General features: G+C 35.7%; 1 protein-coding gene across 1 annotated transcript in view; it reads right to left on the bottom strand.

Annotated features, from left to right (window-relative positions):
- Nucleotides 1-2081: 2081 nt before the first annotated feature.
- The window catches only part of LOC150109873 (protein SHQ1 homolog), a 169836-nt gene continuing 147135 nt past the window's right edge, over nt 2082-24782 (bottom strand). The window contains exons 14-15 of the mRNA XM_090415535.1: nt 12819-12858; nt 2082-3313 (exon numbers count right to left, since the gene is read on the bottom strand). Of these exons, the coding sequence (XP_090271661.1) occupies nt 2705-3313; nt 12819-12858 (649 nt within the window). The 3' untranslated portion in view covers nt 2082-2704. The remainder of the gene's footprint in view (nt 3314-12818; nt 12859-24782) is intronic.

The raw sequence follows: 24782 nt of genomic DNA, 5'->3' as shown, positions 1-24782 counted from the left end.
TGGTCAGACAAATTCCTGACTGGAGTAAAGATCTTATAGTGCTCACTTATAAAAGGGAAATAAAATTAAATGTGAGAATTACAGAGGAATTTTGGCATTGAGTGTTCCAAATCAAGATTTATGCAGGTATAGTTAAAAGGGTAAGAAAATTGAGGAAAAGAAACTTGAATGAGCCAGGTTAAGTCCAAAGAAGGGTAGTCAGCTAAGATTTTTAACTAAGAAAGCATGAGCATACAATAAAATCTGTATTTAAGTTTTGCAGATCTAGAAAGGCACATGAAGTGCTAAGAGAAAAGCTGTTCAAACCACTATAATTATATGACACAAATGAAGCATAGTAACACAGTCGGTGATGTGGTCACATGAACAGAACTAGAGAGAAAAGGTTAGCAAAAGAGGTGTCTAATTCAGGAGAGCAAAGTAAAAACCCACCCAGAGGAAAACCAAGATTAAAGTAGACCACTGCAACAAATTTGCAATAAAAGACTATGAAACAGACAAGAACATGGAAAAATATCAGCTACAATAAGAATGGAGAAACTATCAAATCACTTAAACAATTCAACTATTTAAGCAATAATTTGTGAAGATGGTAATTAAAATATGGAAATAGACAACAGAATAAACAAATTATTACAATCAACTCTGACTATAGCAAACATTGCTATAACAAACTACCAAAAATCCCTGACCAAAGTTCTACAAGTGCTCTGTTAAACAAAATTCACTATAACAAGTTACTTATGGCACTACAAGTGCTGTAGTGAGTCAATTGCAATATATGGAAGAAGAGAAACTACTCAAAATGTTAAGCTAGCGATATAAAAATTGTTTTGAACACTAACTTTTAGATCCATTTGAGAGGTGGGTTAGAAATAAAGCAGCCATTTCACTGAAGGGAATGGATAGATGGCATTAATTGGCAGAATCACTAAAAATAAAGATATTAGGTAGTAACTTGATATAGTTAGCATTAGGGAACATGGAGTAGAGGTAAAAACCCAGAGGAAAACCAAGATCAAAGTGGACTATTGCATTCAGAAGAGCCTTATAAGAACAAAATAAGATCAGACAATACTGGAGTCATAACAGACTAATTTGGAGATATATTTGAGGAAGTCAGTAATGACATAAATTTATCACATAGTGGTATCATAGTATCCTCTATACTCCTTGAATGTACATATGAATTTGATGATCTGAAAAAAAACTATTGCCTCAGACATTTTTTTTTTCCTTCTGCAAAACAAACTGGCCAAATAACCAATGCAACTGACAAAGTAAATAGAGATTACATTAACCCCATTCCCCACAGTAATAAAATACGATCTTAAAAAACGATGCTTGGTTAACTAGTTAACTAATACTCTAGTTAACCAAGCATTGTTTGAGTCTCAATGGAAAATGAGACTCAGGCAACAGAATTATGAAGTGGTAGTACTTGATTAGTTCACGAGGGATAGAAGGGGGGGGGGGAAGAGAGAGAGAGAATTGTTCTTTAAAATGAATTAAAAATTTAACTCTGTACTTATTTTTTCTCAATTTCAATGTAAAATCAATAACAAAAATCATTATAATGATGAAATACACAAAAATGACAGTAATAAACTGGTGCATCATTCGGTCACTTTAACATCTGCTACTCTATTAAGAGGAAAGCAGGTATATCTCCTCAAGAAAATGTGGTTTAATACCTATTTAACCCCTATAGGCAATCATACATATAAAAAAAAAGCTTTAATAATAAAAATATAAGTTCAAACTTTTTTTGTGATATGGCCCTTTCTTACAATATAGGACCCTGGTAAACATCTGTTTGTTTACTTTCCCACATTTATCTTCTTAATGCCTTATAACTATAAAAATCTAAGCTATTCTAAAAAGAATCTAATTTTTTTTTGGCAATAATACACTATTAAATTTCCATACCCACTGACACTTCTACAAGACTGAACTGGTGACAGATGGCAGTTCAATCTTCTTCATTTATTTTGTTCAGAGGGTATCAATTCTGTAAACATTTTGCTTTTTTTTTTTTTGTGTGTGTGTGTAAAAATCTAACTTCATTAACACTGCAAGAAAATAACTAAATAAACAGATTTTATATTTTGTTTTCTTTAGATTTTTCAAATGGCAATATTCTTATTCTAACTAAAGCATAGAAATATAAAAGGATTATGATAACTGAACAATTAACCAAAAAAATATTTTTAATCCACAGGGGATTAAAAGCAGATCATTTGAATTTTATGTGATACTACATCAAGATCAGAACCAGTTTTAAGAAGGAAAAGTACTTTTCTTCATATATCTCAAATTCAAACTGTCCAGCACGGCCTTGCAAAAGCTGCCATTTATCAAGATCATATGAATAACCATAAACATACACATGATCATGTTCACAACATCTATAGCTTAACTACAACTGTTGCGATCATTGTGAATGAATTATGAATTTGGTAGTTTGAATACATTATATCCATTATGATATAGTTATAACTACCTCATTTTTTTATTTTTTTTTGGATCAAACATACTTAAATATATATATCTCAAATTTAACAGCATTAACAAAAAGAATGAACACATTCATTTTCAAAAATGAGACCAGGCCATATCAGTAATAACCATTTGGTTTCAAAAATACTAATCAAAATTGTAATAAATTCAGATATAACTGCCTATTAAAAAACCTAAATTAAACTCATCTTTTGCGCTCAAAACTCTTCTCTTTTTTTAGTAAAGAACAATGTTCATCACTACTCTCTGCTTCACTGTTGTCACTATCATTTTCACTTTCATCTGTAATGCTCTGTTGGGAACTATCTGAATAGTCACTATTGCTTTCAGAAGATGTGTCTGAGTCAGTGCAGCTAGAGCTATCACTTTCAGTATCAGATGTGTCATCATCAGAAAGATCAGCTGTAGGATCAAGTGAACTTTGTTCAATGTGACAGGCTTCATTGATTTTAGGACTATTATTTAGCTTACTGTCTTCAGAACTAGAAGCTTTTTCTTTGAACTTTGTATAATTAATTTCGAAAGAAAGACTTTTTTCTCTGTTATCACTTGAAGCATTTTCTGCTGAGAGAGTATGAGTTAAAAGACTATCAGTCTTTTCAAAGACTGAAAAGTTAGAAATACTAGAATTGCCTGAACTTTTGGAATGACTAGGGCAAAGTGGGGAAGACAATGATCTTGAGCTACAAGTTGGATCTGTGGATAATTTATGCAGATCTTCTTCTATTGCTAATACAGCTGCTTCTTCCAGTTCTTCAATCTCCAGATTTACACAATTTTTTGTAACTGTAACCTGAAAAAAAAAAAAAAAAACACCAAAATTACAGAGAAATATAAGATGAACATTTAATCACAAACACTTTCTCTGTATCATATACTTTCAACAACTGACACAATTTAATTGTTATTTATATGAATTTTCTGTAAAAACTTGTTATGTAGCTGTAACAATAGTCAAATATGGCGATATTACAGCTTACCAGAAAAATGGGAGAGTAGACATTTATCAGTGCTCCCATCTTTAAACTCATGTGCTGTTAGAGAAATCAGAAGACTGATAATTTTACTGAAATTATGACACTTGGCTAATCCAGATGGCCACAGTTATACAAAAGGTCAATTCAAACAAACTACAAGTCAAGAGCTCATACTATTAAGTGGAGAATTCAGGATGGCTGAGTGGATTCAAATCCAACCTTGGCATTGATGCAAAGGTGAGATTAGCCCCTGCTTACAGGGACTTGAAAAGTTCATATATGGTTTACACTGATACTGCTGGACTTTGGTGAGGCCTTTGACAGGATACTACATGTAATTCTAATCAGTAAACTGCAGCATATGGGGATGGATATAGGGTGGTTGATAGAGAGAGTACTTTATTCAGGAGTAGAGTCCAAAAGAAGGACTGTGACTAGTGGCATGCCACAGGGTTCTGTTCTTGGATCACTGCTATTTAATTTGTTCATTATTGATATAGTGTAAAATTCGATACCATGAAATTTTGTTAAAATTTTCCGACATTGATTTTACAGGTCACAAATCATGTGAAAGGAACAAAATTATACATTACTGTATTTTAACGGTTAAATACTGATTGTAAACTTGTAAAGGTAACTGACTAAAAGAATGACATAGACTTGTTCATAGTTATAAAATATTGTAAAAGTAACAGAATGTTAAAGTATTTCTGCCTCAAGTTAAGAGGATTAGACGAGGTTATGTTAGCAACTGAAAGTGAACAAAGGTATTGAAAGTCATTCAGATGGGAGAATTTTGCTTCTAAATCTGAAGGTCAAGACAACAGTGACATCAGTATATTTACAGAAGATTCGGGGGTCTCTGACCCTAAAACAAGGAAGTTCGGAATCATATAAAAGAGGTCTTGAGAATCTCTAAAAAGAAGAGCTCAGAGTTTTTCTTCTTGCTGCAGTTCGTTGGCCGGCTCGGACTTCCAAGATTTCATTGGAGCGTGACCCCTAAAGCAGGGGGAACCAGGAGAGGCAGATTATTCTTCTGAGATGTATTTTCAGTAATGTAATGTGCCACATGCCGCCTACAGTAGACCTAGAACCGACGGTGAGCTATGCTACTATTCCCAGAAAAGGACTACAGCAGGACAACTGACAGGAGCTGTTCAGTGAAGGCTAGAATATAGGAAAGCAGTCAGCAAAACCGCCACAAAATCTTCAAAGCGGGCAGGACTGTATCTTTCTGCGAATTTGTGAGTAGATTCTATTGTATTGACATTAAGGTATTGATTAAGAATTCTATGTCCACTGAATGTAGCTCTGTTAAAATAATTGTATTGTCACTATAAGAGAATTGAGGCTGAGAGTTAGCTAGTATATATTAAGAATGTTAGCCAACGATGTAAATTATAACAGCCAGTAATTGTCTATATTTTGTAAAGCAAGTTATTTAAGCATCGTGAATAGCAGGTCTAATTTGTAAAGTTTCGATTTGAACTTAAGATAGGCATCAGAAAGAAATTGTTCAATTGTATATTAGATGGTATAGTTGCTTAAGGTAAAATTAACATGTTTTGTTTGCTTAAAATTATCGCCTGATCTTTGACCAATGCACTGTCTCATAAAAATAACCTAACCCGTGTGCTTAAATTAGAGAAATTGCCATGACTGACCAATTAAGGATTATTTTAGAAACTGATCTATTCTATAAGTGTTATAACTAATCTTCTCGTGCTATAAAATTAATTCAGGATGGCACAGTCGACAAACATAAATTTTTCCTTACATAGCATGGGAGATAGTTAACTGTAACCATGAAATGCCTATTTCAGAGGCCCTTTCACTAACAGTGCTAATACTTGTAGGAAGTATAAGGGATTGTAAGTGGTGACAAAGTTAATCAGGTTAGATTAGAATAAGGTAAAGAGAACTTAATAGAGAGTTTGAAGTTAAAGTGGACATAGGAAGTATAACGACAAAAGAGTAAAAATAATATGAACATGCAGCTGACATTGAAAAAAATAATTAACATAACCCAAAATATTACAATGGCACAACCAACATTATTTTACAATAGGAGAGGACCTGAGAGGAACAGTTCATTTATTTGCCGATGATGCAAAATTGGGTAGAGCAACACTGAATACACACGATGTCAAAATTTTGCAGGATGATTTGAATAGACTGGCACACTGGGCTAAGGAGAATGGGTGTCAGTTTAATGTGGCAAAATGTAAGGTTATGCATTTTGGGGTGAAAAGATTAGCAGCAGTATACCACATTGGTGGAACTGTACTTCAGGAAATTGACAAAGCCAGAGATTTGGGAGTGTTGGTGGATAGGGAGTTGAAGTTTAGGGAGCATATAGCAAAAGTGGCCAAATCAGCTCATCAAATCACTTGGTTACTGAACAATACTTCGACGAGCAGAGACAAGCAGGTTATTGTTCCTCTTCATTGAGCCTTGATAAGACCCCCATCTTGACTACTGTTCCCAGATCTGGGTGCCAGGGTTTCTTCTTAATGGGAGGAGGCAGAGAGGATCCAGAGGTGAGTGACCAAGATGATAGCTGGTCTATGGAATAAATCTTGCAAGAACAGGTTGAAGATCTGTGGATTACAGAAATTGGTTGATAGGCAGAAAAGGGATGATGTGATTGAGACATTCAAATTACTGAAGGATTTTTTTTAACTCTTTAACTGCTGATTTTATATTCTACTGACATTGTCCCATGTGCTGACTTAATTTTTCAAAAAATTTATAAATAAAATCAATTAAAATTCTTACTGAAATAAGAAGTCCAGACAGCATCATACATTCTTGATATACACTTGTTCACTCACAAAAATAGCAATAATAGCGTTTTATAAAATTTGCATAATCAAGGGGTGTCCACTTGATTAAGCAAATTACACACATTAATTTATGTAGAATCACCAGGATCATCTTCATCTGAAGTACAAATTCACGCCATCTATAGCCCCCCACCACAACTAGTATTTTTTGTCTGTAAATTGCATGTGTTCTGAAGGGCCGATTTGTCTGTGTGGGATGAAAACCCCATATATAAAGATTCCTCCCATCATGACGAGAATCGAACTTAGGCCTTTTCTAATCAAAGTGCGCAATGTACCGTCGTTCTTCCAATTGAGTTACAGAGGTGCTTAATATGATTAGCTGCACCAGTTCAAATTTTTCTCTTTAGACGTCATACAAGAACAGACACCTAAGTCAAATAAACTACAACCGAGTTAACTCGATCGTAGTCGAGTTAACTCGGTTGTTTTTTTCCGTGAATTAACCCTTTAACTGCTCGACCATAGCAGTTAAAGGGTTAATTCAGAGGAAATTTTTCAGAAGAGATCTGATGGGAGAACTAGGGGCCATCCATGGAAACTGAGCAAGAGTGTAGTTTGCATGGGTGTTAGGAGTAGTTTTAATTGGAGAGTGGTGAATGAGTGGAATAAGCTGCCATGACTGTGAATGAGTTTAAAGCAAAGTATGATAGATACTGTGCAAATGCTGAATAGTTCTTGACATGATGTTTAGGACCCTCCCTTGATGAGTCTAAGGACTCCTTGGAGTTGCCCACAATAATAATAAGGCTTCTACAAAAGGATTTCTGGATTATAGACTCCTTAGTCCATCTACAATATTAATGTATTAATATTAAAAGATGAACAGGATTAGTATGTATTCTGAGCATGAAAACTTTTAATGCCAAACAGTTTACAAAAACGCTAGCACTGCATAAAGCAGATATTGTTATCTTAAGCCCAAACACTTATTTGACAGAGCCAACCAATGCAGCATATTGCAAATCACTAAACTTATAAATTCTGGGTAATGAAGGAAGAAAACTGATATTTACAATACGCTTTATATTGTTTCCTTTGGGGAAAGATGGTGACAACTTGATCTTTCTCCATCAACAAAAAGACAGAACATATGACACTTATTTCCAGAGAATGTGCTGTGACTTAATGTGATGAAAGTACATACTTCTGAAAAGAACTAAACTAACAAGCCACATCCTATCAGGTGATGCTTTGGAATAAGTTGATCTAAACATGTGCTCATTACTCCAATTAGTGCCTATTAATGTCTAATGCAAAAGGAAAGATAGTTGACCATTGTGCTGCAGATGTCTCTCTCACACACTTCAGTGCAAAAATTGATGAATCAGAATATAAATTCACAAGCCTGAACTAGCCTTACTCCTGTCCACTATATCTTCTTTCAATAACAGTTCCCAAATTTAGAATAACACACTGAAAGCCTAGAGAGTGCTGTGTTGCTATCAAAACTTTCAGTAAAATCAAATCAGCAAAAGCCAAACCAGAACAGATTCATGATCAGCACCTTGACGAAAAAAAATTCTCTACTGACACCATCCAGCTATGCAGCTTTATTGTGTTGATGCTGCATGCCTCTATCCAGGCCAAAAACCAAAAAAATACAGTGCTGTCATCCTAAACTTCCACATCAAAAGTGACAGTACTAAAGGATGGCATCACTAAACAAGCAGTGATAAAGTGTGGAACAATGAGTACAAAAGATGAATACTAGTATGGAAATCAAGAACTGCTAATAGCCATCTTGGAAGAATGCGAGTATCATAAGGAAGATGTGTGACCCAGTCTATCAACAAACTCTACAGAGCCTTTCAAATCCATTTCACAAATATATGTGGTCTCAGCTCCAATTTCAATAGTGTCCACCTCCATCTCAAGTCTGCCAAAACCCACTTGTTTTTTTCTAACTCAACTTTCTGAAGGTACACACATCTGACTACTTTTGGCTCAAGAGTAGTGTTTTGTGTGCCTGTGTGTGTATATGTTCATCTTGATATGCCATGCTAGAGAATATTTGATTTAGAATCTCTTGATTATGATCTTTTTTGGCTGAAAATCTAATTGCCTCACCTTGTCCAATTAACATGCTGTCTTCAATACACTCCGAATGCCACTATTTCTTAACTTCGCTGTTAGAAATTAAACAGGTGTTTAATTGCTGCTGAATGCAGATTCTATAAGTATTTCCATAGTAAATGTTCATCAGAACTAGATCAGTAATCACTCCCACACCTTCCTACCAAATTCATTGAAATGCATGCATGTCACCCTAACATTCCAACTCCACAATAAAAGTGGAGGAAGTTTCTCTTCCTCCACTTTTATTCCTGCTGCTGTTATACTCTGGAGCAACCTTCTCTATGTGTTTTCCAATGGATAGAATGTACAGGTCTTCGAAAATCTAATATGAACAAGTTCAATCTTTCTCAAATCTCTCCATCCATGGTACTAATTATGGGTTGACAAACCAACCGCTTGTGTATGGACCTCAACAACAACAAAAAAACAGATATACAATAGTTAGTTCACAACTAAGACGTAACAACCTGAAAGCAATGCAGGAAGAACACTTTGTTAAGGAATGAATAATATTCAATATAGAAAACAATATCCTATTCTTGATATTGTTATTCAGGAACATTAAATTAAGAATTATAAAAATATTAACACAAGAATATTTTAATGGGGTGCTTAAGGGTCAAAGCTGTATAACTGAGAGGAGACCTCCACATAGCCTTTAAAGGAATGCGGAGAACCGACCAGGGCTTCTGACCTAATGTCCAATCCTCACCTTCTCGTGGTGCACCCTGTTGGGTATCTACTTTGATACTGAACGAACGAGGATGGGCTGGCAATTTGGGATTTAGCCGACCAAATTGTATTCTTATTGGTTAAACCAAAATAAAAAATGATGGTACAACATGACAAAATTTCATGCCGGCTGGGGCGTCGCCCGGTTAAACAAGGCCCCCGTTGTTTTCGCCAGGGAACCAGGGCGAACAGCGAAAAGTCAGCTACTGGAACAAATCTGAAAATAAACCCCAACTCAACATCACCAGAGTTAAAGATCGGTACTATCAACGTAAGAAGCCTGAATGGCAAAGAAATGGAGCTAGCTGAGGAATTAGATAAGTACCAGATCGACATAATAGGGGTGATTGAAACAAAAAAGACCAAAACTGGTGAGATCTTTCTGAGCAATAAATACAAAATGTTATATTCAGGCAATGACAATCAAGGAAAAGAAGGAGTAGTCATAGTATTCAACACAAAATACGAGGCTAATCTTCTTGAATGGCAGTCAGTCTCAAGTAGAGTAATGTGGGCAAATATGAGAATGGGGAACTGGACAATGAGACTTATTTGTGCCTATGGTCCCACAGAAGGTTCTACTAAGGTAGAAGTGGAGGAATTTTTTGAGGCTTTAGAAAAAGCAACTGACACAATGAAAAAGGAAAAGTTGGTCCTTGTTGGGGATCTAAATAGTAGAGTAGGAAATGATTGTGAGACATACAAAAATATTTTGGGAAAATTTGGAGAAAAGAGCAAAGCTAATAATAATGGCAAATATCTGTTGGATTTCTGCTCAGGACATGGACTGGTTATTACTAACACCATGTTCCAACATAAAAATGTGCACAAATTCACATGGAGAGAAGAGGCTAGGAATAAGAAAAGTCTCATTGACTATGTTATTGTTGATAGTGATGTTTTCTCCCTGGTGCAGGACACCAGAGTGTACAGAGGATTTGAAATTGGAAGTGATTACTATTTAGTCTTGAGCAGGATAAAATTGAATTTCATATTGAAAAGAATAACATGTAAGAAAGTTTTAAAGCGAATAAAAGTTGAGCAGCTCTCAGATGTGAACTGTAGACTAAAATACAGAAATATTATTGAAAAGAAAATGAAAGAGTTTGAGAACAGGAATCAAACCTTGGAGATTCAGTGGCAAACTCTGAAGGAAACATTGATTGATTCTGCCAGAGAGGCATGTGGTGAGGTTGTGTGCAAGGATAAAAAAATCAGAACTCCCTGGTGGACACAGGAAGTTAAAGAGGCAGTGAAGGAAAAGAAGAAAGCATATCAAAAGTTCCTGGCAAATAGTCAGCTTTTACTCTTACAGAATACAGAGACAAATGTAAGAAAGCTAAACAGTGTGTAAAACTAGCTAAACAAAAGTCATGGGAGGACTTTGGCAAGAATATAGAAAATAAATATCAAGAAGGTGGCAAAATATTCTGCAGGTTGTTGAAGAAGCTTAGGAATGGAGGAAAGAGTGCTGTAAAAGGAATTAGAGATGATAAAGGTGAAATGAAAACAGGAGAAAAAGATATCCTTGAAGTATGGAGTAATTACTTTGAAAAACTGCTAAATGAAACAAGCAGTGATGACAGCACAATGGTAAAAAACACTCAACAGGCATGCAGTCAGGAATATATATCCATACTTGAAGTAGAAAAAGCCATCAAAGGCTTGAAATGTGGAAAGGCAGCAGAAGTAGATGATATACGACCAGAAATGCTGAAGTATGGTGGTATAAGAGTCTTACAGTGGCTGCACTGCATAGTTCAGAAAGCCTGGACAGAGGGACGAATTCCCGATGATTGGAGTAGAGCTCTCACGGTACCCATATATAAAAAGGGAAATAAAACTGAATGTGAGAATTACAGAGGTATTTCCCTACTGAGTGTTCCTGGCAAGATCTATGCAAGTATACTTGAGAAACGGTTGAGAAGAATTGTGGAAGAAAAGCTTGGTGAAGAACAAGCTGGATTCAGGCCAAATAGAGGCTGTCAGGATCAGATCTTCACTTTACGACAAATAGTCGAGAAAGCATGGGAATATAACAAAGATCTGTATTTAAGTTTTGTCGATTTGGAAAAGGCATATGACAAGGTGCCAAGAGAGAAGCTATTCAATACGCTGCAGTTATATGGTGTCAATGGGGCATTATATCAAGCAATACTTAGTCTTTATTTGAGTTGTGAGTCAGCAGTTAGAATTGAAGGAAGTACAGGAAGATGGTTTAATGTTAAATCTGGTGTGAGACAAGGATGTACATTATCCCCTCTGTTATTCATTATCTATATGGATCACATTATGAAGGAATGTGGTATTAAACCTGATATCAAAATTGGAGATGTTAATGTCAGCTCTTTGCTTTATGCGGATGATGTTATACTTCTAAATAAATCCGCTACAAGTCTGCAAGATTCTGTGACTAAATTGAATAGCTGTTGTAATAGATATGGTATGAAGGTCAGCAATAAAAAGACAAAGACAATGAAAATAGGCAGAATCATTGAAAATGTCAACTGTGTTGTGAATGGAGAACCTGTGGAACAAGTAAAACATTTCAGCTACTTAGGCACAATTTTTACTGAAGATGGTAAACTAAATATAGAAATAGACAACAGAATCAGCAAAGCTGGTATCGTGGGAAGTCAATTGAATAAATTCATATGGAATAAGAAAGAAATTAGTCGGAACACTAAATTAGCTGTATACAAGACTGTGTTGAAACCAATTTTAACTTATGGATCTGAGAGCTGGGTCAGAAGTAAAACACTTGACCAAAGACTAGAGACCGCAGATATGAGAGTCCTGAGAAAGATTAGAGGCGTGAACAGATGGCATCAATGGCAATATCATATTAAAAATGAGGATATTAGGAAAGAACTTGACATTGTCAGCATCCAGGAATGTGTTAGCAGAGCTAATCTCAGATGGTATGGTCACTTAAATAGAATGGGAGAGGAAAGATTAGCAAAACAAGTGTTCTCTGCCAGGTTGGCAGGAAAAAGACCCAGAGGAAGACCAAGATATAGGTGGATTGATACGGTACAAAGTGCCTTAGACGATAGAAATATAAGATCTGATAATGTTGGAGTCTTGACAAGTAACAGACTGATTTGGAGGAAAATTGTAGATAGGAAGTTAGTAATGATGTAATTTTTTCATGTAGTACTGTCATATCCTGTACACCCCTTGAGGGTACATGGCAGGAATTTGATGATGATGATGATGAATATTTTAATTTTAAATGATCAATTGTTTGTATTCCACCTTGTAAAACTGTTCCTATCACGCCACTGAGGACAGTGTTAGTTTCAGACTGAAATATTTGGCAAACATTAAAATATTTTTGTGTCAACATGTTCATAATTCTTGAATAACAATATCATCTTTTTGAATATGAACTGCTCTCTAAAGTCACGTAACATTTGCAATGAATAGTGAGACTAGTTATTGGACATTTAATTATGCCATTCTAGAATTCTGTAACAAGAATCAAACTAAGATGCCTAACAAAAATCTTTTCAAACATAAGATTCAGAACAGGAATTCTTTGCTTTCTGCAAAATAAGAAATTCCTATATCACATGATCTCTGCTTTGTGCAATTTCTAGTGTTAAATAATTAGCAACTATATCAATATATGAGGCTTAATATTTTTAAAATAGCAACTTACATTCTTCATACATTCAGATAACTTCAGTAATGTTTCTGATCTGAAAGACAGAAAACAATACAAACTGTTTATCAAGAAATAAAATATTGAAGTATCTGATATTCACATAAAATAATTTTTTTTTTATAAACAGATTTTTTCACAACATGCTACACAAAAGATCAGAAGAATTCCCAGATGTATGTATGTATCCTCAAGGGATGTGTAGAATACTACAGATAAAATTCCTGATATATATTCTAAAGCGGTGTACAGGTTATTTTCATATATACTTGTATAAATTTTACATGAACATTCAGCAGGACATTTCCTAATTCTCATATTTCTTTTTTTAAATAGACGGTTATGTGTGTGTATATACACACACACACACACTCAGGTCTCTTTACGTTCCACAGAAAACCACATATAAAAAAATTGCACAAAAAAAGGCCTAACTTACGTTAAAAAATTAAGGATAAGTTCCATAATTTTCTAAAACCGCATAAAAAAGTTTATGAAAATTCAGGAAAATAAGAATGCCTAAGTTTGTTTTAAAGCTTTATTCATTTCATTTTATTGAAAAGTAACAATTTTTTTACATTTTGTCATCAGAATTATCACTATTAGACAATATTCGGCAACATTTGCGAACTGGTGCAAAATTACTTTCATCACCAGAAGAGATAGTCAGCGCATCAGTTCTGTATGGTAAAGGCAATGGTTCTTCACAAACAGAATTAGCTTCACCCTCGTTCTGTGCTGATTATTTTCTTCTGACAATGTAATCAGTGATTAAACTTTGCGATGATGATTTCACTAATTTTTTATACAGCTCATGATATCCAGATATACGGTTCTTCAGCTCACGTTGGAATTTAAAGGCTCGTTCAGAATTGGGCCATTAACAAGAAAATGATTTTCCAATTTATTGCACAGTTCAAGACCTTCTTGAATTATATTTGCAGTGAGGGGAAAGGTTTTTCTTCTGCTTCACTGCATCATTTAAGACATTATCCACAAGCAATTAGTCTACATCGTTCTGGCTAAATGTATCAAAACCTCCTCCACCAATTTCATGTGCCAAAGTAATGATTTCAGCTGATAATGTAGATGTTTGCATGGTTGCACTGTTTGCAACACATCCAGGCCAAGCTGCTTTCCAGCAGGCAATTAAAGTTTGTGGTCTTATTTCAGCGATAGCAGATGCAACACGATTTAAGCAGTCCAAAATAGAAAATTTTTTCCAAACATCAGTTACTGTTAATGATTCATTTTCTAGTTTATCCAATATAAATTGAAAAGTGTGCTTAACGTAATATTTTTTAAAAGTAGCAATTAAGCCTTGATCTAATGGCTGAATAATGCTCGTTGTATTGGGTGGAAAAAACACTACCTGCACATTTAGATGTTCTAAATGCAGATGACTTGGTGCATTGTCAACAATTAATAAGACTTTAAAATAGAGAGCTTTTTGCTTCATATATGTTTTCACTTCTGGTACAAAGCAATTATTGAAACCATTCAGTAAATACAGCAGTTGTTACCACTGGTACATTGGATGGTATTAGCCATCCAATGTACCAGCAGCTGTTTTAGATCTTTGCCTTTTAGAGCATGTGGTCTCAGAAATCTATTTACTAGAAGGGGTTTCAACATTCGATCTCCTGATGCATTGCAACAAAGTAACAACGCTACTCAATCATTGCTTGCTTTAAACCCACTTGCTTTTTTCTCAGACTTTGCGATGTAAGTTCGACTAGGCATTTTCTTCCAAAACAATCCTGTTTCGTCAGTGTTAAACACTTGATCGAGACAATATCCACCATCTTCAATAATTTTGGATAACTTCTCTTGAAAATTTTTGGTAGCTTCATCTGCTGTTGCAACCTCGCCTGTAATCTTCACGTTATTTAGTGCATTCCTTTTTAAAAACCTGGTTAACCATCCTTTGCTAGCTGAAAATTCTTTATCAGCCTGGGAAGTAGAAGTAGATGGCTCCAATTGCTTCATCTGTTCATAAAGCTTTTTGTTTAAATAACTTATAGGAATTCTTCTTTGAGTTAATTCTTCAATCCAAATTACAAGAACTCGTTCCGTGTTTTCTAATAAAGCATCTCTTGAGCACGATAATTTGTTACTTAGTTTTGTACCAGAAATGACAGATTTTCTTATTGTGACTTCATTCTTTTAATTGCTCTTATAGTAGATTTGCCTAAATTAAAATATTTATCAATTGCCGTAGATCCCCCTCTCCTTTTGCTAAGAGATCTAAAATTGCAATTTTCATTTCCAAAGAAATTGCTTTTCTTTGGTGCTTTTTTTTTCTCTATTGGGCCAAATTAAATCTTTAAAATAACAATTAGCAAAATTTAGACTTTCAATAATGAAAAGACAAAACACTTACTCACATGCAAAATTAAACTTCACAAACACTCACTGCTTACACGTTATGCTGGAATGTGCTGCAACATGCTGTTCATTATGTACAACGGTGATGAACGAATTGGTCAACAACATGCAAAATCACGTGCTTTATAGGTAAAATTTTCCAACTGTTATACAAGTAAAACAGTTATCACTTTAAAAACTACAATGAGCATAAAAGAGAAGTTAATTTTCCACCGTGTAATAATAAACAACTCATCCCACAATACAGATTGATTACCACAGGGTTTCCCCAAACGGTGTTCCACGAGAAGTTTTCAAATTTGTCATTTTAGTTTTCTAAGCATTTTTCATGAATAAATATGTTATAGTGGAAATATTCTGAGGAGAATAACATTCGTGAATATAACCACTTATAAGAATTTGAAATGTTTGAAAAGCTCAGACCCAGAACATCTAAATAGTATCTGTGTAGCAAATGTTAGTGACCAAGCCATGTCTTTTTAAATGTGGAAGTATTCATGAATTATCGTTAATTTTCATGCACTGAAACCTTTCAACATTCGGGAAAGGGAATACCGCTGTTTTTGACCAGTCATAAAAATTGCCTGCAAGTCGATTACAACAATGTGTGCCATATCTGCTGTTCTCAAAACTGAATGAAATAACATCTGTGTTGCAAATGTTAGTGACTAATCAGCAAGGAAGTATAAAGAAAATTTTTCCACTGAATTTGAAGGTCAAGGAATTCTGTATCCAGTTCTCAGATCTAGTAATACTGAATACTTTCTTCACAAGTTCGTATTGTAGGATGAAAGTGCTTGTTTCAAAACCGTAGTGCCATGATTTTTTTTTAAAAGTAATAGGCCTACAGATTTAAATTTTAATATGAATAAGAGACAAGGGACTTTGTTTAATTTTGGTGTTAAGAAATCTCTTATTGAAGGTATTTGTTTGTGACGCAACAGATAGTGATTCATCCACCTCCAGCCTGCAAAGCAATCTCCGAGATGTACAAAAGGAGGGTAAAACTATCAGCACACAGGAGAAAAGGTCTGCATTCACCCATAAGTACTTATAATATTATAAATTTTTGGTGATCAGAATGGGATATGTCAATGAAAATCAGCACAAATTAATTTAATGATGTTTATGTTTAATTGATGTTTAATTAACCACCTTACCAGCCATTATGGATCAAATACTGGATCAGTTTTGCAGATGACAGTACACTATATTTCTCCCTTTCATTTGACAAACCATATCCTACACAACTCACTTCAACCCACAGAACATCAACCACCACTGCCCTCAATTCCGACCTCCAAGCCATATTCTGATGGGGCTCAGACAACCTTGTCAACTTCAACGCTAGTAAAACTCAGTTCTGTCTTATTTCTCACAAAAAAAGAACCATTTTCCCCCAGCATTGTTTTCGATAACACTCAAATTCACAGACAAGACGAAATTTCTCTTCTCGGAATTACCTTGACATCAGACCTCTCCTGGCATAAATAAACATCACAACCATTGCATCCTCAGCTTCCAAAAAACTAGGTTTTCTCTTTCGCTCAAGACACTACTTCACCTCTAAATAGCTGTAGAAGGTATTTTACCTTGGGTATAATAAATGTTAAAAATATCAAGCAATTTTAAACCTGGTTTTACTCCATTTCCCAAGTAAGCAAACAGACAAACAAGTCAAGTTTGTGCCTGCAAGTGATGCAAGTCTAGCTGATCCTACAGGTAGTGCAAGACCAAGGCAACTTGTGGTAAAGGTGGCATAAGCTCTGATCACTAATCTTAATATTTATCCTTAATGCCAAAACACATCGCCAAGGTAGTGGCCCCTTGCCTTTAATACAAAACATCATGCATCCCCTTCTTGGAGATGTGTTTTGGCATTAAGGGTAAATATTAAGATTAGTGATCAGAGCTTATGCCACCTTTACCACGAGTTGCCTTGGTCTTGCACTACCTGTAGGATCAGCTAGACTTGCATCACTTGCAGGCGCAAACTTGACTTGTCTGTTTGCTTACTTGGGAAATGGAGTAAAACCAGGTTTAAAATTGCTTGGTATTTTTAACCTCTAAATAGCTGTTAACACTATACAAGTCACAAATCTGCCCAGCTCTCAAATACTGCTCTCACATCTGGAGTGGGGCTCCAAAAAAGCTTCCTCAAAATGCTTGACTCAATACAGAGGAGAGCAATTAGACTAATAAATGATCCATCCCTCACCAACTCGCTCTTCCCACTTTCACATAGATGTTTGGTCTCTGCAATCTGTATATTCTATAAATACTTTCATGGGAAAGATTCATCTGAAACAGCATCAATAATCCCCCCACCCTGTACGAAGCCCATTGGAACACGTACAGCTGCCACCCAACATCCTTTTACAGTACACCTCGAAACCCACAGAACAAGTTTCTTCTCCTCATTCATCCCTGCTACTGCAGTACTGTGGAACAGTACTCCCCCTGACGTATTTCCCAAGGAATACAATATACAGGCGTTCAAATCAAATGTAAACAAGTTTCTCCTTTCACAATCCACCACCCATATACAGTACTAATGTACTATAGGTTGACCAGCCAACCTCCTGTATATGGGCCCAACATATATATATATATATATATATATATATAAAAAAAAAAAAAAAAAAAAAAAAAAAACGTCGTCATACGTATCCATTATATTCCAATGTAATATCAATGGTATTACAATTTTAATATGCACTTTGCATCCATGATAACCTTGACGTCTATAGAAGTCTTGGCCGGTAGCATGGTTAATTATTAATTAATGATCAATAAAAATCAGCTAAATTAACAATTAATTAATACATTAGTGTTCCGTTGTAGAAAAAGTTTGGGAAACGCTGGATTACCCTATTATCGAAATGGATTCCCCTTCTGTTGACATGTGCAGAAGTGTCGAAAGGTCTCGTATCTGTGAGCGTACTATACGTAAGTTTTGAAGTTATGAACTGCATAACTTCAAATCTGCATAAAAAGAGACCCGAGTGTATGCGTGTGTGTATATATATATATATATATATATATATATATATATATATATATATATATATATATATATATATATATATTATATAAATATGATGCTTATGTGCATACATTACATACACACACACACACACTTTTTTTTTGGAAAAGAATAAAAGCTGAATCTTTAGTTTTTAATATTATCATCCTTTATCATCCAATTACTTTTAGACTTTCTTCCATCTGCAAGCTAAAAAAACTGCTGCTTTTGTGCATTTTTTTGTGGTCCATATTGTCTGAAATAGATTAGAATATCTATTAAAACTCAATGATCACTAGATCATTTTTTTCTTCTAGCAGAATTACGCCAATATAATATACCTCTGGATATCTTGACAAACCATAGTGCATAACTACATTTTTTTAATGATGAATTAAGCCATTTTTACATGCCCACAATCTATCAAATCATTCTTCATGTACTGTATGTTAGTTACATTCCTGATTATTCTGTCTCTTTGCATCATCAGCAAACAGATGGACCAAGGACCAGATCTCTACATTTTGCAGACTCATATCTACCCCCACCTCAATGGCTCACTTTAGTGAGTATGGGCATGAGGTACCTGATGCTGGACCATGCCTTTTTCACATAATATACATCTGTTATATTATCTGTAAACTGGTCCCTCCCCTTTTTCTTTTCTCTTCTTCTTGCTTCCCCCCCCCAATACTATTATAGTATTCGAGAGCTAGGGGGGGAATCTTTCCTATTTTGCTATTTCATCTCTTCTCTGCACCTCTACCACTTTCTTCTTGCAGTGACTTCACTCCAAATTGCTAATATGGTTGTGCCTTATAATGCATTTCATGCTGTATCGGTTGTCGCACAGAATAATCAGAGCCATGTTAGGGCTTAGGAAGAGGTCCTGTTCGAGAAGTGTATTACAGTCTCCATCAAAAATCAGTGATATTGTGGATGAGCAACATAGAAGATAAGATTAATCTTAGAAGGGAATTTTACATTGGCATGTGGAATGTTCGAGGTCTACAGATCGGCACTCTTGAGATGTCTGTAAAGAGATGGGTAGGTATAAGATTGACATCCTGGGAATTACAGAGACTAGATGGAATGGAGAAGGTCACTTCAAAAGACAGGATGGTAAGCTAGTTATTTACTCAGGTGGTGACTCAAAACATCATGGGATAGCTGTGATACTGAAGACAGCTCAGGCAAGAAGCTTTCTTGGTTATAACCCCATTAATGATAGAATACTTTCTATTAGACTTAAGGCTCAGCCTACCAATGTATCAATCATGGTAGTTTATGCACCCCACATGGATAGGCCTAAAGAAGAGAGTGAGGAATTCTATGAAAACTTAAACTGTTTTGGACTGCCTACCAAGGAGAGACATGCTTTACATCTTAGGGGACTTAAATGCAAAAGTGGGAAAGAGTATGAGAATTACGTTGGAGTGTGGCATGTTTGGTCTAGGTGAACCCAACACCCCTGATGGAAGAAGTTGGAATTTGCCCATGTAACAGATTAGTTATTACCAATACCTGCTTCCAGAAACACCCACGATGGATCTATACTTGGATATCTAAACATTGATGGGTCAAGGCACCAGATTGATTACATCCTGACTCTCCAGCAATGGAAGACAAGCTCAAGTGTGCACATCAGAAATGTGCACACTTGTCCTGGAGCAGATTGTGGTACAGACCACCAGCTAGTAAGAGCCAAAGTAAGACTAAGACTCTGAAAACTTCCAAGTCAGGCACATTCCACTAGATTGGATGTTAGGGTAATTCCTAGTGGATTCACAGAAGAAACATCAACTCGGTTGGATGATTTTCTGGAGACAGAGGAGAACTCACCAGAAATGCTTTGGGAAGAAATCAAGGTGATAATACAGGATACAGCCAAGAAGTATCTTGGCTCAATAATAAGAAGACCAAGAGACCCGTGGATATCAGATTCAACATGGGAACTAATCAAAAGAAGGCAGTTGGAAAAGCAAAGAGACATAGGGACTGAATAATATAAGAGATTACATAGAGAAGTCAGAAGACCCATCAAGGACAAGGAAAAGTTCTGTACTAATAAATGTGAAGAGATAGAGTTCAAGATGAGGAGGCTCAATTATAAAAGGATGTTTTATTTAGTTTGTGACTTAGCAAAATTTTAAGCCCAAATTGAATGTCATCAAAGACTAGAATGGAGCATTACTAACAGAAGAAAAAATCAAAAACAGATGGAAGAATACTATGAGGAATTGTACAGTAGAATGGCTAAAGAAAATGTGGAGGAGCCCTCTCACCAGGAAAATTTTGATTTGTAACCTCCTCCACTTAGGCATGAAGTTAATGAAACTTAACAGCAATAAGGCCCCAGGTGCAGATGAAATCCCAGCAGAGTTAATTAGGATCACAGGGGATGGAGGTATAAGAGTGTTTCATAGATTGATTATAAGGATATGGGAGACAGGATCATGGCCTACAGACTGGAAGAAGTCTGTTTTTATACCACTACATAAGAAAGGAGATATGAAAGAGTGCAACAACTATAGAACTATTAGTTTAGCATCTAATGCAAGCAAAATTTTATTGAAGATCATGCTAAATAGGATTGAGGCCAAAGTTGAGGCAGAGATGCCTGAGGAACAAGCAGGTTTTAGGAAAGGTAAGGGCACCAGAGATCAGATCCTTTGCCTTAGAAAAATCATAGAAAAATATTAAGAATTTAGACTTCCTCTGATAATGTGTTTCTTAGACTACTCTAAAGCTTTTGACTGTGTTGAGCATGTGAAACTGTGGGAAGTAATGAAAAGAATGGGTTTTCCTCAACACACTATCTGTTTGATAGCCAACTTGTACAAGGAGCAAGAAGTCACAGTAAGAACAGGTGTTGGATTGACTGATTGGCTTCAGTCAAGGCAAGGATGTTTACGTTCTCCTCACTTGTTTAGTATATATAGAGGACACTATGCATGAAGCATTGGATAAGCTCAAGACTGGAATTAGGATAGGAGGTATATTGATCAGTAATCTGAGGTATGCTGATGATACAGTACTCCTTTGTAATGATATGGAAGAACTAGGACAAATTCTTGACATAATTAACAAGATCAGTAATAACAGAGGACTTCACTAAATCCTAGGAAGACAAAGATTATGGTTCTCAAAGGAAATACAAACAGGGAAGCTCTTGCTTTAATAGAAAAAGAATCGAGGAAGTCAACAAGTTTGAGAATACCTGGGATCCATTATTAGTCTGAAGAATTGCTGTTCAGAAGACATCAGAAGAAAGTTAGGAATGGCTAAAACAACAGTCAGAGACTTGTCTAAAATCTGGAAGGATGGATCTATCTCCATGGGAACAAAGTTGCGGATTTTAGATGCAGTTGTTTTTCCAACAGTGACTTATGGATGTGAGACTTGGAACCTAAAGAAGTCAGATAAGAAAAGGATATCTGCTTCTGAGATGTGGTGTTACAGAAGGCTGTTGAGGATATCATATACTGAAAGGAGTACAAATGAATGGGTGTTAGAAAAGATCAGTAGAACTTTAAGGCTGCTTAAGGATATTGACAAAAGAAAGTTAAAATATTTTGGACACATTGAAAGGACTTCTCAGAACAGTAATAAAAGGTAACGTTCCTGGAAAAAGAAGAAGGGGTAGACCATTAATGAGATGGATGGCATGTATGGAGCAACTGATCTTCAAAGAATTGAAGTCTCCAGAAAAGCAAACAACAGGACTACATGGTAAGGCCTGGTGTGAACATCATTGAGCACTTTAGTGAGTGGCATCCATATGGCATCTGTGGGTGTCCAGTGAACATATAGATAGATATCCACCCCCCCCCCTCCTCCAAAAAAAAACCCAGCTAGGTTGGTGATTTTTGGTAAACAAATTCTTGTGCAGTAAAATAAAAAAAACGAGAAAATAGCCAAATTTTTCAACCAGTGCACTAAAAAGTGTGACATATAGGAAGAGATTTTAATAGTAAAATAGATAGGCAGAAAATATTGCACAAATGAAAAGCAATAAATAGACTATCACCCAGTGGCATCAATATGTGTGAAGACAAATGCCTGGATGACTAGGGAGAGAGAAGATGGAAGGATATCTTCAATAGAGAAAGATGGAGACTATGATTATGAGGGAGGCCTATAACCATAAATGATTACATAAAGGGCTAGAAGAAGATACCACCCTCAACATGAAATGCAATGAAATTACCATATATATTTTTTTTCAATTCTGGTGGTATCTTCCCTGTTCTGAGACTCAGATTATATAGCCAGGTCAAAAGAATAGCCAATTCAGCTGAATACTTATTTAGCACCCTTGCTGATATCCCATCAGTCCCTATTGTTGAATTGTTATTCAGTTTGTGCAAGAGCTCTAATATCTCCTCTTCATACACCAGAGTTTTTTGATTCAGTGAAGAGGTAGCAGTGAACTATGTTGCATACACTGGGTTGATAGCTTTTAGCAAAATGAGCACTCATTAGTTGAACAACCTCTTCTGCATCTGTCACTCTCACACAATATTTGCATTCAGTAGAGCTATTCTTTCAAATTCATTCTTTTTTTAATTGCAGCATAACAGAATTTTTATGGGTTGTCTTTAGCTTGCAGAGCCAGCTTCTTTTCATACTCAGACTTATCTTTCCGTACAACAGTTGACTCTTCTGGCCTGCTGCTTATAATTTTCATAACAGACAGCATCCTTATGCAGACGGTATTCCTTCCACATCATCTGTTTATGAATTTCTTGCTTAATAAGATTACACATCCATTTCACTCCCATAGTATTTATTCTTCTAACTTTCAGGACACATTCTGATATTGCATCATTTAAGTATTTTTTTAAATGCTTACCATGCACTCTCGATATTCTTCCCATTCAGCAACTATTACTATTCCACTGAACTCAGTATACTCCTCAGATGGTCATAATTTCCTACTTTGTAGTTCAGTATCTAATCTTTAATCCTATTTTAACTGAAACACTCTCTGACACTATAATCAAATCGAACACTTTTTTGATCTCGAGTTCCTTCTGTCACATGTTGCTTGAGTAAGTCCCACAACAGCTCAATAAATTCAGTTTCATTCTTCTCATAAGATTTTGCTGCTATCCAATTCAATATTTGGATAATTAAAGTCTTCCATTATGATTACTCCGTGCGGTTAGCCTAGTGGCTTTGCACTTCGCAACCATATGCCTGGGGAAGGAGTGTCCTAGGTTCGATTCCCGTCGGAGACGTGAGAAGCTGAAGGATCTTCCTCAGCCATAGCCAAGTTAGCAGGTCTTGGGCGCAGGCAGTAGGGTTTTTTCCGCCAGTTTATCTGGTGTTTTTCATCCCGCAAGCAGGCAAACCGGCCCTGTGAACACACAGGGATACAGTCAAGAATACTTTGAGGCATAGGAGTGACCATTCTATCCTCGTATTTCGGTTACGAAATCCAAGCATGCTTGGAAGGTTGTGGGCCTTAAATGTCTGTTCAAGCCATTGGGATAGATTATGATTACTCTTTTTGCAACCATCATCTCTATTTGGTGATGCATTTCTTCATCACTAGCAACCAATCCGCCAGGTCTGTAACAACACCCCACTATGTAATTGATCTTGTTAGATTCAACCTCACAACAGATGGCTTCAAATTCACCGCCACCTGAAACATTATTACTAGTACTACAATCATAGTTCTGAACACTTACAGGATTCAAGTCACCTGACATATGATTAACAGCATATCCCCTCTCTTATCCTGTCCATCCTTCCTAAAATTATTGTATCCTTTACACTTGATACCAGTTAATATGTCTGATTCTGATAACCAGGTTTCACTAATGTCTACAATCTGGAGTACCAACATATTGACCAAGGCAACAAACTCCGCCCCTTTTTACCTGATACTCCTAGCATTCATATATATATATATATATATATATATAATATACCTAAATGTTATTTTGTACATTCTTGTCTGCAGTCTGCATTACAGTTGGACACTTTACAAATCTCTATTCTTCTCTAGTACTTTATACATATGGACATCTTTGCACGTTTGATGTGTCTGAACCAGATGAACACAAAGTCGAAATTGTTCTCTCCTCGTAATCATTTCATGATAATGCCCATTTCCATCATTATCACAATTACATAATATTGTCACTCTTACACTCATGTTTTCACCATTCATCTCATTAATAATCTAGTTTCCCTGACTCTGTGTTAGGTCTCATACCAGTTATTAGTTTAAGACTCCTGACACCAGATACATTCAAGTGTAGGCTGTCCCTCTTATACAAATGTAATCTTCCCTCAAACTCACTCCACACATCCAAAAATTCTCATCCATTCCTTCTACACAGCATACACATTGAATTGTCTGCCATCATAGCCCTTCTTAATTCATTTTTATCATACTGAGGTAATATACTTACTATTTTCACTTTCTCACTCTTGCCTTTTCCAGCAACCTTTCATGTCCCCTCTCATACTGGACTAATCACTAGTTAAGTCATTAGTATTTACCACAATTACGATCTCATTTACTTTTCTGT

This window comes from Typopeltis vanoorti, chromosome 1, assembly GCF_054136105.1.
Source record: "Typopeltis vanoorti isolate ZY-2024b chromosome 1, IOZ_Tvanoo_1.0, whole genome shotgun sequence".
Classification (NCBI taxonomy): Eukaryota; Metazoa; Arthropoda; class Arachnida; order Uropygi; family Thelyphonidae; genus Typopeltis; species Typopeltis vanoorti.
The sequence above is the reverse complement of the archived record's forward strand: the minus strand, read 5'-3'. Positions and strand labels throughout refer to the sequence as shown.